Source organism: Camelus dromedarius, chromosome 23, assembly GCF_036321535.1.
Source record: "Camelus dromedarius isolate mCamDro1 chromosome 23, mCamDro1.pat, whole genome shotgun sequence".
In the NCBI taxonomy this organism is placed as follows: Eukaryota; Metazoa; Chordata; class Mammalia; order Artiodactyla; family Camelidae; genus Camelus; species Camelus dromedarius.
In genome coordinates this window covers 28,645,298-28,658,399 of record NC_087458.1, presented here as the reverse complement: position 1 = coordinate 28,658,399, position 13,102 = coordinate 28,645,298, and the positions used below count along the sequence as shown (strand labels likewise).

At 49.1% G+C, this 13,102-nt stretch overlaps 1 protein-coding gene across 1 annotated transcript in view; it reads left to right on the top strand.

Annotated features, from left to right (window-relative positions):
- NIBAN1 (niban apoptosis regulator 1) overlaps window positions 1–12,000 on the top strand; it is a 145,895-nt gene extending 133,895 nt beyond the window's left edge. Inside the window, exons 12-14 of the mRNA XM_064478085.1 lie at window positions 939–1,046; window positions 4,978–5,089; window positions 7,313–12,000. Of these exons, the coding sequence (XP_064334155.1) occupies window positions 939–1,046; window positions 4,978–5,089; window positions 7,313–8,406 (1,314 nt within the window). The 3' untranslated portion in view covers window positions 8,407–12,000. The remainder of the gene's footprint in view (window positions 1–938; window positions 1,047–4,977; window positions 5,090–7,312) is intronic.
- The last annotated feature ends 1,102 nt before the right edge of the window (window positions 12,001–13,102 follow it).

Below are 13,102 nucleotides of genomic sequence, written 5' to 3'. Positions count from 1 at the left end.
GAAACTCTGGCAACCAAATCACTGAGATGAAAAGCAGTATTTGTGGTGGTAATACACATGAGAATGAACCTGCCATCGAGAAAGAAAAGGCAGTGTCGGTGTCAGCGGCTCCTCCAGCGTCGGCACACTCCACACCTCTCAGGACCAGCCTTCTCTTCTATCGACAGTTTTAACCGCAAGAACTTGCTCCCCAGGGTTAGGCCAGTGTTCTCGCCGCTGGTAACTCTGGTTCTGCCCTTTGTCCTTGTCCCTCTCCCACATGGCAGCCTTTGGTCATTTGAATGGAGCTCTAATTTTGCCCCAGGTTGTCATCTCCAACATAACCCTCTTTAACCATCCTGAATTTGGCCTGACCTTTCTGCTCGCACAGCTGTGACTACGCTCCGCGTTGTCTGTGGCCCACCCCTTAAAGCAACACCTAAAACCAAACCCTGGCTTCTAGGTTTGGATGTTCCATGTACAACAGAGCGATTCACCGTCTTTCCTGTTGAGATACTAAACTCCTTTGGTTAACGTGCCACAGTGTGGAAATCATGATGGCCCACCAGCCTCACTTTCCGGATGTCGAGGGAGGGAGGATGATCATGGCCCCCATGGACCTACCCAGGACGGGGTGACAAAGGACGGGTTCATCCCCCTGTTCTGTCCCCAATTTTGTAACACAGAAGTCACTCTGTTCTGGTCTCACCTCGGTTTCCGTATCTGTAAGAGGGGAGGGTAGGGTGGTCGTTACCAGTTATGACGCCCACCCAGAGTGAGAGGGAATTGCATAGAAAGATCTCTGAAACCTTGGAAACACTGCAAGTGGCCTCAGAAATTGAGGGTGGGCTGGGGGCGGGGAGCGGAGATGAAGTCAGTAGTTGAGTCCCTTATTTAAGCAAAGGCTAAGAGACTGTGACGTTGCTGTTTGGCATACGTTTCTACCTCTGCACTGGCAGCAATACGATTATGACAGCAGCACCGTCCGGAAGAGGATATTTCAAGAGGCGCTGGTTCAAATCACACTCCCCACCGTGCAGAAGGCCCTGGCGTCCATGTGCAAACCGGTAAGACAGTGGGCTAATCTTGTTGCCTGTGAAGTTCAAGCAAACTTTTGGTCAGGATGTGCTTACAAACAGTAGATGACCAGGGAGGGGTCAGCAAACTTCTCCCATAAATGGTCGGACAGCAGATGTTTTAGGCTTCGAGGCCATGCTGTTTTTGTTGCAGCCATTCAGTTCTGCTGTTACAGCACAGACGCCAACCACAGATAATACATAAACAAAGGCACAGGCTGTGTTCCAATAAAACTTTATTTACAAAAGCAAGCAGCCGGCTGGATTTGCCGACCTTTGGACAAGACAGAAGCTCAAGGGTAATGATCTGAGTTTGAACCGAGTTAAGGGTTTGCATAGGATGTCCAAGGATACCAGGTGTTCCTCATTATGGTGTGACTCATGGGTCCAGCCTGTCCTCTGAAACTTGACCACCACATCCAGGGAAAGGCCTTAAGTTAACACGATTACAGAAGGATATTTGTTCAGTTAGATCCAGTAACGTCTGCTTGCTGAGATCAATGAAACTGAAACCGTTTAAAGCTGCTACGCACACTAGGCAACCAATGGCAGCCGTGATCATGGAGGTGTGACCTAGTCTGCAGAGCAGGCTGAGCCGGTGAGGCTGGGCTGAGATCTGGGTTCGAGCCCCAGCTCCCCCACAAATCCACTCTGGGACCTTGGGCAAGTCACGTATCCTTTCTCTTGGCCTAGATTTCATCTCCCAGAAAACAGAGGGAGTAGTATTCTGCAGTAGCCTCTGAGAAGACTAGGGTGGTACAGTTAACATTTGACGAATGCTTACCACCGGCTGGGCTCCGTGCTAAACACTGAACGGATTCTCTCGGTGGTACTCATGCCAGCCCTATGAGGAGGCAGTATTTGTATCCTCCTTGCATGAATGAGGAGACCTGAGGGGTCAAGTAACGGGGCCAGGACCCCAGAGCTGGTAACCACCAGAGTCTGAACCCAGCCCACACACTGCTAACACGGCCTGCACTCAGTAAATGGGGTTTACTGCTGCTTTGGCTGCTACTGCGTGATCTGTGAGCTGGGACATTCGTAAGGCCCACTCCTTGGCAAAAATGATACAGAGCTTTTTAGGATTTAGAAAGTGCTTTGGGGCCGCTTAGAGAGTCGCCAAGCATTGGAACATTACAACGTTTTGGGTGAGTTATTTTACTGTGGAAATTTCTTTGGTCATTTTTTTACTCTGTAAACGCTATTTCTCTTTGGAAAGTCATGAGCATACCTAGTACCTGACACCGATTTCTGGGGTATATTTCTTTCATAGAAAAGGATTTGATCAAGTCAGGGCAGTAAAGAATCTGTCTATATGACTGTCTCTTGCCTGATGTGGATGGAAAAGTCCAGTCGCTCAAAGGATGACCCCGCCCACCTTGGATACGTCTCCACGTAGACGTTCTGCTTAGGGTGGCTGTTTCCAGTCCCAAAGGCAATGCAGGGGCCTCGGAGCCACCTCCTCCCAGGGGAGGGGAGGGGCAAGGCAAGTCCCCCTTCTCGTCTGCTCCCCTCTTCCCAGGCGTCAACAGAGTGGTTCTTAATCTGTAAGAGGCTCTTGTGCTTTTGTAATCAAGAGAAACTGGCTTCAAATAAACTGAAGCCCAGTATTTTCAGTAATGAAGAATATTGTATTGGTGTTAAGAAATTTAAAGACATCTTGATTTGCAGAATAAATAAACTAGGGGAGCACCTGCTTCAGGGAAGATTCGGTTTTTTCCCTAATTATTTATTTCTTTTTTTCCTAATTATTTATTTCTTTTTTATACCATTTTTAAAGGTTACTTTCCATTTACAGTTATTGCAAAATTTTGGCTCTATTCCTCATGCTGTACAATATTTACTAAAGTGTGTTTCCCTTGGTTCAAGTCACAGCTTCCTTGATCTGTGGTGTTCAACCCAAGCTGCACATTAGAATTGCCTGGGAGATTTTTTTTTTTTAATTTGATTCTCCAAGACCCACCCTCAAGGATTCTAACTTAATGGGCTCAGGGAATTAAACACATGTCACAGATTGATCAATTCAATATAGGAGACCTGTTTTGTAAAGTTGTACATATCACAACAGCATCAGTGCCCTTAGAAAGGATTCCTTTCTGCAGAATTATTCAGCTGGTGGAAATTTTAAAGGTCCAGTGTTTGTTTATTGAGCAAACATGTATAAAATATGTATCAAATGTGACCCAGGCACTGTGCCAGGCCGGCGTCCCTGCTGGTCCTGGGGTTCACAGCCTCGAGGCAGGAGACAGGCACGCAGCATGCTTTGTGGCGCTCACAGCAGGAGCCTTACGCAGAAGAGCGATGGCAGAGATCCCAGGAGGCTGCCCAACTCTGCCTGTGGGGTCAGAGACGACTTCCCTAGGTCGTATTTTAGCCCAGTCCTGCGGGATGAATAAGAGGGGGCTGAGGAGTGGAAGACCATGTGGGGAGATGACAGGTGTTGCGGACATGAGCCTGTGTGCCTCGTTTTGCAGAGGGAGAGAGAGGCGCAAAGGTGGCGTGGCTGGCCCAGGGTCCCACAGCTGTTCCGAGGCAGTGGCCAGTCTCCTGGGCAGTGCTCTTTCCACGCGACACTGGTCTGCGCGTCAGTCCTGTCTCACAGACCCTCTCGGGGTCATGGAAGTTCATGTCTCTTCAACCCTGTGGCTTTCCCTAGGGCGGTTATAAAGGCATAAGAACCCCATTCTTGCCCCCTATAATCCTGTCCTGGGCTACAGACCCCCCAGGTTCTAGGCACTGAGAGTTGTCTGAATGTGGTGGCTTCTGATCGCCTGCTGTAAATCCTGTGCCCCCACCCCAGACAAAAGGCATCGAATCCCATTGCTAAGTCTCTGGCTTCCTAAGAACCAGCTGTTGGCGCCCTCCTCCAGCACCGTCAGGTGCAAGGATCACTGAGTTAATCACTGGGATATGATTCAGCACAGTTTGATCCCTGCGTTGTCCTCATACTGGTAACAGGCAAGCCATGTGAAGACCCTTGGAAAGCAGGAGGGGTTGAAGAATTTCGCATGCTGCCTGGATTGCCTTAGATGGAATCAGCGCATCCTGGGCCAGCTGGAGGGAAAGAGGAGCACATTCCTGAAGTGTCCGTAACTAGAGATTGTCCACACCTGAAAAGGAGTCTCAGTCTAAGAGCGTCAAACATACCATCTACTCTAGGGCCCAGCAGTCTCACTGCTAGGTATACACACAAGATAAATAAGCCCTAAATCCACACATTATCACGCATCGGAATGTTCATAGCAGTTTTGTTCGTAACAGTCAATATCCATCAGTAGGGGTATAGGTAAACAATTTTAGTTTATCCGCGTAATGAATACCACTTATCAATAAAAAGGAAGGGGCTTCTGATACATGTGGCAACATGGATGAATCTCAAAAACAAACACAGAAGAATACATGATTCCATTTAGATAAAGTTAAAGAACAAGAAAAGCAAATCCACTGTGACAGACACCAGATCCGCGCTTATCTCTCGGGGAGGTGTAGGCTGGAAAAGGGTGTGGGGATGCTGGGAACGTTCTCCGTCTTGATCTGGGTTATGGTTACATGGGTATATTTATATATTTAAAATCATTGAGCTGCACTTTTAAGATGTGTGCATTGTTCTGGGTGTAATTTATACCTTAGTAAAGTACTGTTGGCATTGAAAAAAAAAAGAAGGAAATGTTTTAGTTATGACAGAAAAAAGGAGGACTTCAGACCCCTTGACAAGGCCTTGAAAAGATCAGGATCTCTGGTGCCTGCGCCCTGGAAGGGCACAGAGCATGTGCCCAGTACAGGGAGTGGTGCCTGGGGGAAGGGGCGGTCAACGCATCCCACTCCAAGGAAGGGGTCCGGGGGGGGGCAGCCTTCCCACGGCCCCTCTGTGAGCGGGCATCTCACGCCTTGTGCCTTCACCTTCTTCCCTCTCCCTCTCCAGGAACTTCAGAAATATGAGCAGTTCATCTTCGCAGATCACACCAACATGATCCACGTTGAAAATGTCTACGAGGAGATTTTACATCAGATCCTCCTTGATGAAGCCCTGAAAGGTAATGAAGGTTCCCCTGGTGCTGGAGAAAGCCCTGGGTAGAGGGGAATACCCCTGAATGGGACCCCGTGAGGCCAGCCAGATTTTATGACGAGGAATGAAAGGGGAAGAGGACACTGGCACGGGGAGCTGGGGAGACAGAGAGGACAGGGGAGGGCTGCTGCCCTTGGCTGGGCAGCCGTGACTCGGCACACATGCCGCTGGCCTGGTAGACGTTACTTCTCTTTAAAATCTCACTGATGGGAGTTTGAAGCTTCATTTTTCAGATGAGAAAAACCAAGGTATAGAGAGATTAAATCAAGGGTGTCTCATCGACAGCTGTCTTCCTCCAGCTGTTCCAGACAGAACAAAGGAAGAAGGGATCTTAGGTCACCAGCTCCCAGAGCCTGGAGGAGGTGATTCAGTGGCAGGGCGTCCCAGCTGCTCTGCTCCCTCAGCACATTCCTCACCTCCGCTCGGCCGGACAGAGAGACGCTGGGTGATGACCTCCTTGGGACGCCAGCACCCAGCATCCTGTGGAGGCGGGCCTTGCTTGGGGTAGCAGTGCAGGGAGGAAACCTTTGCTAGAAATACACTGAAATGGAGAGCGATCCTGACCACTGTAGGCCTGAGATGTACCTGGTTTCCAGAGAAAGCATCACAGTAACCCCTGCACAAAGGAAGCTGGCCACGCACAAGCCCCATGTCGCAGTCAGCCGGCCCGGTGAGAGAAGGGGTATAAAGATGTCAGCGTGGTGCCGAGTCCAGACTCGTGCTGCTCGCCGCACAACAGGCCAATAAACCAGCAGACGAGGTGTTGGGGCAAGGAATAGCGACTTTATTTGGAAAGCCAGCAGACCGAGAGGACGGCAGAGTAATGTCTAGGAGAACCATCCTGCTCCAGTCAGAGTACAGGCTCCTCTTATGGAAAAAAAAATAAAAAAGAAAAAACCAAGGGACGGGGTGTGGTTGGTTGTTGCAAACTTCTTGCTGCAGGAATTCTTTGTTCTTGGCAGCGGTCCACGTGGGCCAGGTCATGGTGTCCCTATAAACCTCCAACAAAGCAAAGGTTATTCTCTGTTTTGCAACTTGCCAGCTCCGCATAAGCGCAGACGTGCTGACATCCTTAAAGGCCAGCTCCCGAGAGTAGGTTCTCCTGTGTATTTCAGGCTAAAGGCAACATTGTTTCCCAAAAGGAAACAGGCAGAAAACCTTTCTGAGCTGACCAGACTGAGCCTACAAAGCAGGGCAGTGGTCAAAACTAAAGGAGCAGATCCAGTCTGGAGTCCGATCCGTCCTCTGTTACAAATGCAGTGTCTGCACAAGGGCGGGCTCAGTCAAGGCAGCTGCCCGTCCACCATGGCACCTTTGGGGGAATTGGAGAAAGGCTCCCTTCCTCCAGACGCCTGACTGCTCTCTGTTAAAAAATTGTCACGATATGCTGATGTGGTTCGAGCAGGACACTCTGGTACAGGATGCTGGAATATCACTCCCAGTAGTATATGCTATTTGTGATGTGAGCGGCTCCCCCCTCGGGTGCGAGGCCGCCGGGCCTATGCCACCCGCACAGCCAAAGGTGGAGGCCAGTTGTCAAAAATGTCAGCTGCTGCTTGTCAATATTGTTGGCACTCCTCTCACGGCCTCCAGGATGACCTGGTTGCACCCAGGCCTTCAGTTTGGACACTGCAGGTCAACCAGGCTCTCTCTGCATGCTCGGTGCTGAGCACCCATTACACATGCAGGACTGCACTGTGAGTAAAAGCGGTGAGACGTAAGGCCTGACCTGCCCTAAAGGAGTTTCAGGCGAGGCAGACAAACCAGGGCCACACATACAGAAGCTATACAGAAGCTAGTGAGATACGATGGGGGAGTCCGTGGGTGATACACGTGATGCTATTATAGATCTGAGCTCCCTGAAAGCAAAAGCCACATTTTATTCATCTTTGGAGTCTCAGAGCCTTTCCCATATTTGGTGCCCAGTAAATGTGTGCTGTTTGGATAAATGAATGAGTAAAGGAACGAACAAATGAGCACTCCAGCTGTCTAGCATTTGGAATAAGCTTATAGGCTCTGGTCATCAGGGAAGGCTGCCTGGAAGAGGGTAGATGTCAGCTGGAACTTGAAATTGGGAATTTGGATGGCCAGAAAAGCTGAGAAGGGAGTTTGGTTTCTGGATAAAATCAGAAAATCAAGGTTGGCCAGGGCAGAGTGTTAATGTTATGTTTTGCTTTCTGGTATCTCTCAGTGATAAAGGAAGCTGCTGTCCTGAAGAAACACAATTTATTTGAAGACAACATGGCCTTGCCCAGTGAAAGCGTGTCCAGCTTAACTGATCTGAAAACCCCTGCAGGGTCAAACCAGGCCAGCCCCGCCAGGAGAGCCTCGGCCGTCCTGCCAGGAGTCCCGGATAGTGAGAGCCCCAGTGAGGAGGTGTTCCAGGAGCCAGGGGGGGAGAATCAGCGGGGGGTCCCGAGCCCAATGGCCAAAGGAGAAAGCCTTTCTGCCCCCGTTCCCAGCCCTCCCCCAGATGGGGACGGGCAGGGCATCGTTTCAGGCGTGGGTGACCCTGTTGTGAGCCTGGTGGCCGCAGAGCACACAGCAGGAGCCCTGAGCACACACTCATCAGAGCTGGAGTTTGGAGAGGCCCCCGAGGACCAAGAGCCCACGTCTGCCTCGGGCTCCTTGAAGGAGCTCAGAGATCTGCTGACGGTGGCCGTCGAGGTCCCAGTGGGGCCTGCCCCGCTCAAGATTGAGGAAGACACGAACGAGGAGACCCCTGCTCCCCAAGACATTGAAAAAGAAGAGGCAACAACCCAGACCGACGCAGAGGCCAGCCACGCAGCTGCCCCCCGCCGGGACAGCTGTGAAGACAGCCAAGTCGGCGGGAGGGAGGCCGCGCGTCCCCCTCCGGAGGCCGAGGCGGGCGGCGAGGAGGTGGGGGCTCTTGCAGAGCCTCAGCCGGCCTGTGGGGGGCTCGGTGAGGGGCTGGGTGAGGGCCCCGGGGGCTCGGGCCTCGCACCGGAGCCAGGGGAGGCCGGGGGGCCCGGACAGGACGCGCTTGACGGCGGGGAGGCGGCGTGCGCCCTGGAGGCTGAGGCTGTGCCCCGGGAAGACTGCGTTTTCAGCTCCGCCCCGACCAGCCCCCGTGAGAGCCAGGCTTCTGCGGAGGAAGCAGCAGGAGTGGGGAGCAGCCCCACCCAGGCTGCCAGCAGCCGGGATGCGGAGGAGCACGAGGCTGCCCGCGCTCCCGAGTGTCAGTGGGTGGTGGAGAGTGGTCCAGGTCCCGACATCCTGGATTCACAGAAAGAGGATCCCCCAGCCCAGCCCTCAGAGGAGTGAGAGAGACAACGTAGCGAACCTCAGCGAGAGAATACAGCTATGGGGTGGCATCCAAGTTGTTACCCAAAAAAAAAAAAAAAAAAAGTATTAAGTACTTCCTTAATTCGTCTAATGAAACCACGTGGGTGCAAGCACTGAGGCAAACCTTTATGGAATTGAGCTGTTCTACCACAAGTAATTGCTTGAGCATTTCAATAGGAATTACAAAGGTAACGGAGTGCTGGGGGTGAGGGGCCGCTGAGGGGGTCCAGGGAGGGGATGTGCTGCAGGGAAGACGGAGGGAACAGTAGGGACAGCCTGCTCATTTTTTTCTAACGCACTTTAAGGCTTTAAAGTATCTTTTTTTTTGTAAGAATGCAAATGTATCCTGCAAATCCAGCTTCACCGTCTACTACACCACCCTCAGCATCTCTTAAGGGCTCAGCTTCATCCACAGTCAGGCTACAAGAAAGGAAGGGGGTGAACACCGAATACCCCCTACCCCGCGCTGTGTGCAGCCCCACAGAGCCTGAGACGTCTCAGGGGGCTCTGAGCAGAAGCCAAGGAAGGCTGTGGTCTGTGGGACCATCTGGGCCTGTTACTCATTCAGCGATCAACTTCTTATTAATTAATCTTGTTGATTCTTATTAACTAATCACTTTTTGGAGAAAGTCAGATGAGGCAAGAAAATTTCCTTGGCATTTGAAGCCTGAAAGCATTCCCAATTAGCCTTAAACTGGGCAGAGAAAGAGCTTAGCTAAACTACCAAGCATGAAGCCTACCAATTAAACATTGTCTGAGCAGCTATTCTGTGTCACGTGCTGTGTTAGGCACAGTAATCAAAAAAAACAAAAAGAAAGAAAGAAAGAAAAAGAAAACAAAAAAAGAGAAAAGGTAAGGTGCTTGTCTGGCATAAAATAAAAGGCCCAGGGGGATTTAATCTAAAAGAAAAAAGCCGATTTTCAACCCATGACAGCTTTCTGTCTTTCCGTTGAAATGGTCCTGGTTTGTTCTCTGAAGGAGAATGAATAAATAAATAAAATGAATTAAAGAAAGAAAGAAAGAAGATAAGAGAGAAAGAAGAGGGAGAAAAAGGAAGAGAGAAAGAGGAAACCCAAGACACGTACCTTTAAGTTCCAAAGATGTTACCAAGAATGGACATCATCTGTTCAGTTGCTCAGCAGACTGGGTCCTGTTGTGTCCCTAGAGCTGGAAAACTGCGGTGGGAAATACTGTTCTTTCTCCCTGAAATTATGCTTTAATGGAAATAGAAACACATCTTCTGAATGGACTGTGACCTTCAACAGTCAGTGTTAAAAGTGGAATAGACTCACATGCGAATGATTAAAAAGATGTGTTCTCTTGTCCTTCAGAAAAATACCAGATTGTAAAAGTGTTAGTCCTGGCACTACATCTTGAAATTTCCTTCCACAAATTGTAACATTGGATCCCCACATCCTGTCCTAAGAGCTTGTTTTGATCATTATCAGTAAGTAAATTTATATCAGCTTTTTAAAGAACTTGTCACATAGTTTAACCATTTAACCAGGATTTAAAATAGCTCCCTCTCCAACTCAAGGTGGAGAATTTCGTGGATTTCTAGGTCATAAGGGATGAAAAAATAATCAGTATCAGTATACTCTCATACTGCGTTGTTCCAACTTCCCTTAGAGTGTTTGGGCCCTCACATCTGTGAAGGGTCTTGTTACAGGGAAGGGGGCGGAGGTCGCTTCTCCCCTGGTTCCGGCCCTGCCTCTGCTCACTCATGTCCTTGTGTCTGGCATGGAATTTTGCAGTTATGTTTACTTCCTGTCTCTTCCAAGGACTCCTCTCTTCAAGGACAGACACTAGGGTTTAGTCATCATGTGTACTTCTGCTAGAAACACACGCAGCCTTGAATAATGGCTCCCAGCCTTCTCAAGTCACTCGAGTCCTGCAGGGAACCGCCTGTGCCGGGCGGCTCAGGAAACGTAAGACCCGGTGCCCCACCGCACCGCTGTGCTCGGCTGTCTGGGGCTTGCTGTCCGGCAGGGAGGTGTTTCCACTTGGGTTTTCTGCCCTTGGGGAGTCTTCCCTTAAATCATGTCCCGAGTCCAAGGGGCAGGTGGCCAGATGGTCGATGCACTGCCCAGTAAGGCCAGGAGCCAAAGGAGCAGTGCCCAGACTTGCCAAGAACTGCCCTTCTCTCTGGAAGGATCATGACAAGCAAGTCAGGAGGTCCTGGCCCACGCTGAGCCCAGGCCAGGGCATCCAGCTTCCTCCCTCTGCTCACCTCAGGACTTCTGGCTCCCCTTGGAAGGCTAAGAGATTTTTCCAACCCGAAAAGAGAGTAGGTGTCCCTTCATTGGAAGGATGAACATCAGTGCCCTCCCTTTACCCATCCATAGGCCAGAGGGGACTGGACACTACATGGAAGAAGTAGCTGAGAACACAAAGAATTGCTCTGTACATACTTCACAAAAGCCAAGTTCACTAGATTAAGTCAGATGATTGTTCCATTGCAAGATGGAACAGCAAACGAAAGTTCATTACAAATTTCCTTATTCGTTTAAACAAGTTGAGTGGTATAGCTTCCTGTTACTATGAGTTTGTCTTGCTTTTAATACAGACTTGCCTGTGTTGTTTCAGGGGTTTTCAGGTTGGAACAAGGTTACTGGGATTTAAAAGAGCAGCTGGAGAAGCCTCTGCAGGCTGCTCTGGGGATCCCTCCTAGGGGCAACTCTGTCTGAAATGCATAAAACCTCAAGACATGGTTTTTGGCAAAAAAAAAATCTGTGACTTTTAACCAGTTGTATTACTGTTGACCTTTCACAAAGAATATTTTCCTTGAAAAAAATTAGCTTGTCATCTTTTCCTTTGCAGCTTAGAGCAGAGACAGTAGTGCCTTACATTATAAACCTTTCCCCACCCCCACCCCCCAAAAGAAGCATTTTGGAGATCACAAGGGTAAGATTCCAGTTTGTCCAAAAACTTTATAAAGAGGCTGAGTATGAAAAACTGCGGGCCTTCCAGCTCGATCTTCTACCTTTCATTACAAAATTCTCGAGTCTGGTTTTGTAACCCTTCAGATCGGAGACAGTGATCTCAAAGGGCTCTACAATTCCTTCAGACAGTGATTTTTATTTCTTTATAAAAAGTGCTATAGAATGTATGCTACATAGCAGTTTTAGTTTGTGGGAGAGCAGGGGAGGATGTAGCTCAAGTGGTAGAGCGCATGCTTAGCATGCACAAGGTCCTGGGTTCAACCCCCAGCACCTCCTCTAAACATACATAAATAGATGAACCTTATTAGCTCCCCACCTAATAAATAATTTAAAAGAGTGATGGTTTAAACAAATAAATAAGTTTAAAAAATAATTTGGGGAAGAGAAAGACATCACTGATAAAGTAATAACAGTTTCACAAGGTAAAAAAGTTGGCTGCACATGGCTTCTTACTGTAAACAAATGGGTTTTGCAATTTGCCGTCTGAAGTCTGCAACTTCAACAAAGAAATCTACACTGTGGTTTGATTTTTCTGGTCATTATATAAAGCAAATAAATTTAAAACACTTTCTAGCCACATATTTACCCTGCCAAGTGCCTATATTGCAATAAAATGTTTGTCCTTGGAGAAGTGTGCAGGTGTCATTTATTTGGAATTGGGGCTGGCTTCATCTTTTAAGCAAATATCCTTGAGACGGGAGGAACAGTCCTCGGAGACTGAAAGGCGAGTCACTGTTGCTGTGTTATGGAACTTTCCCTTTTCTGTCCTCGGGAAGGAATCCACAGGGAAGTTAGTTGATGTCAGGCGTGATTATGCTTTTAAAATGCATATGCTAATTTCTCTAGGAATTGATTACGTCTGTAACACGGCAATGGGCAATTACTCTTGATGTAATTGAACTGCTGTTCAAACAAATTTGTTTTCAATGGGCAACCCTGAGCAAAACATTCATTCTTTCTAGAATTACAAATAAAACAATATTTACTCACCAGTATCCACAGTTGCTCACTCATTCATGAGTTCATCCCATCCAAAAAACAATGACTGCCTCTTCTCAATGCAGGGGCTCTAGTGGGTGCTGGGGAAACAGAGGTGGACATGGTGGACATGATCCCTGTATCAGTAAACTCAAATCTTCAGCGTGGACGTGGCCAGGGAGAGCCCCGAAAGGGTGTTTATTTCCTCTCCTGACTGTAATCTCAGCTTTAACTTTATCTGCACTTTACTGGCTTCTGGCAAGAGAGGAAGAAGCATTGGAGAATCAAGTCCAGCGGCGATGGGGATACTTGGTGCGGCACAAGCTTCACCACTTCCTCTCGCCCTTCCATACCAAATTTCTAGTGTGCAAGAACCATGCCCAGAGTTGCTTCTCCAAGACATCTCCACAGGGCCGATAATCAGATTGGAATTGGAGGTGAGGGGGGTTTGAAGCTGCTTTTGCATGTTTTTTTTCTTAGAGTGTGGTTATGCTTATTTGGTGTGGCTTTGATGCAACCGATGGAAGTCTCAGGAGGAGTCAACGAAAGTGCTTCTCTCCTCCCAGGCTTGGAGCCACTCCCGCTCAAACACCTCTCAGCCTTTGCCATAGCCTCCCCTTTCCCGAGACTATCTATCCCTCCCTTCCCACCCTGACCAGTTCCCACCTTTCCTGTGAGAGTCAGGACCAGTCAGGCCAGTTTCCCCACCCTGCCCCCGCCCCCACCCCCAATACCACTGTGCTGAACTCTCACCT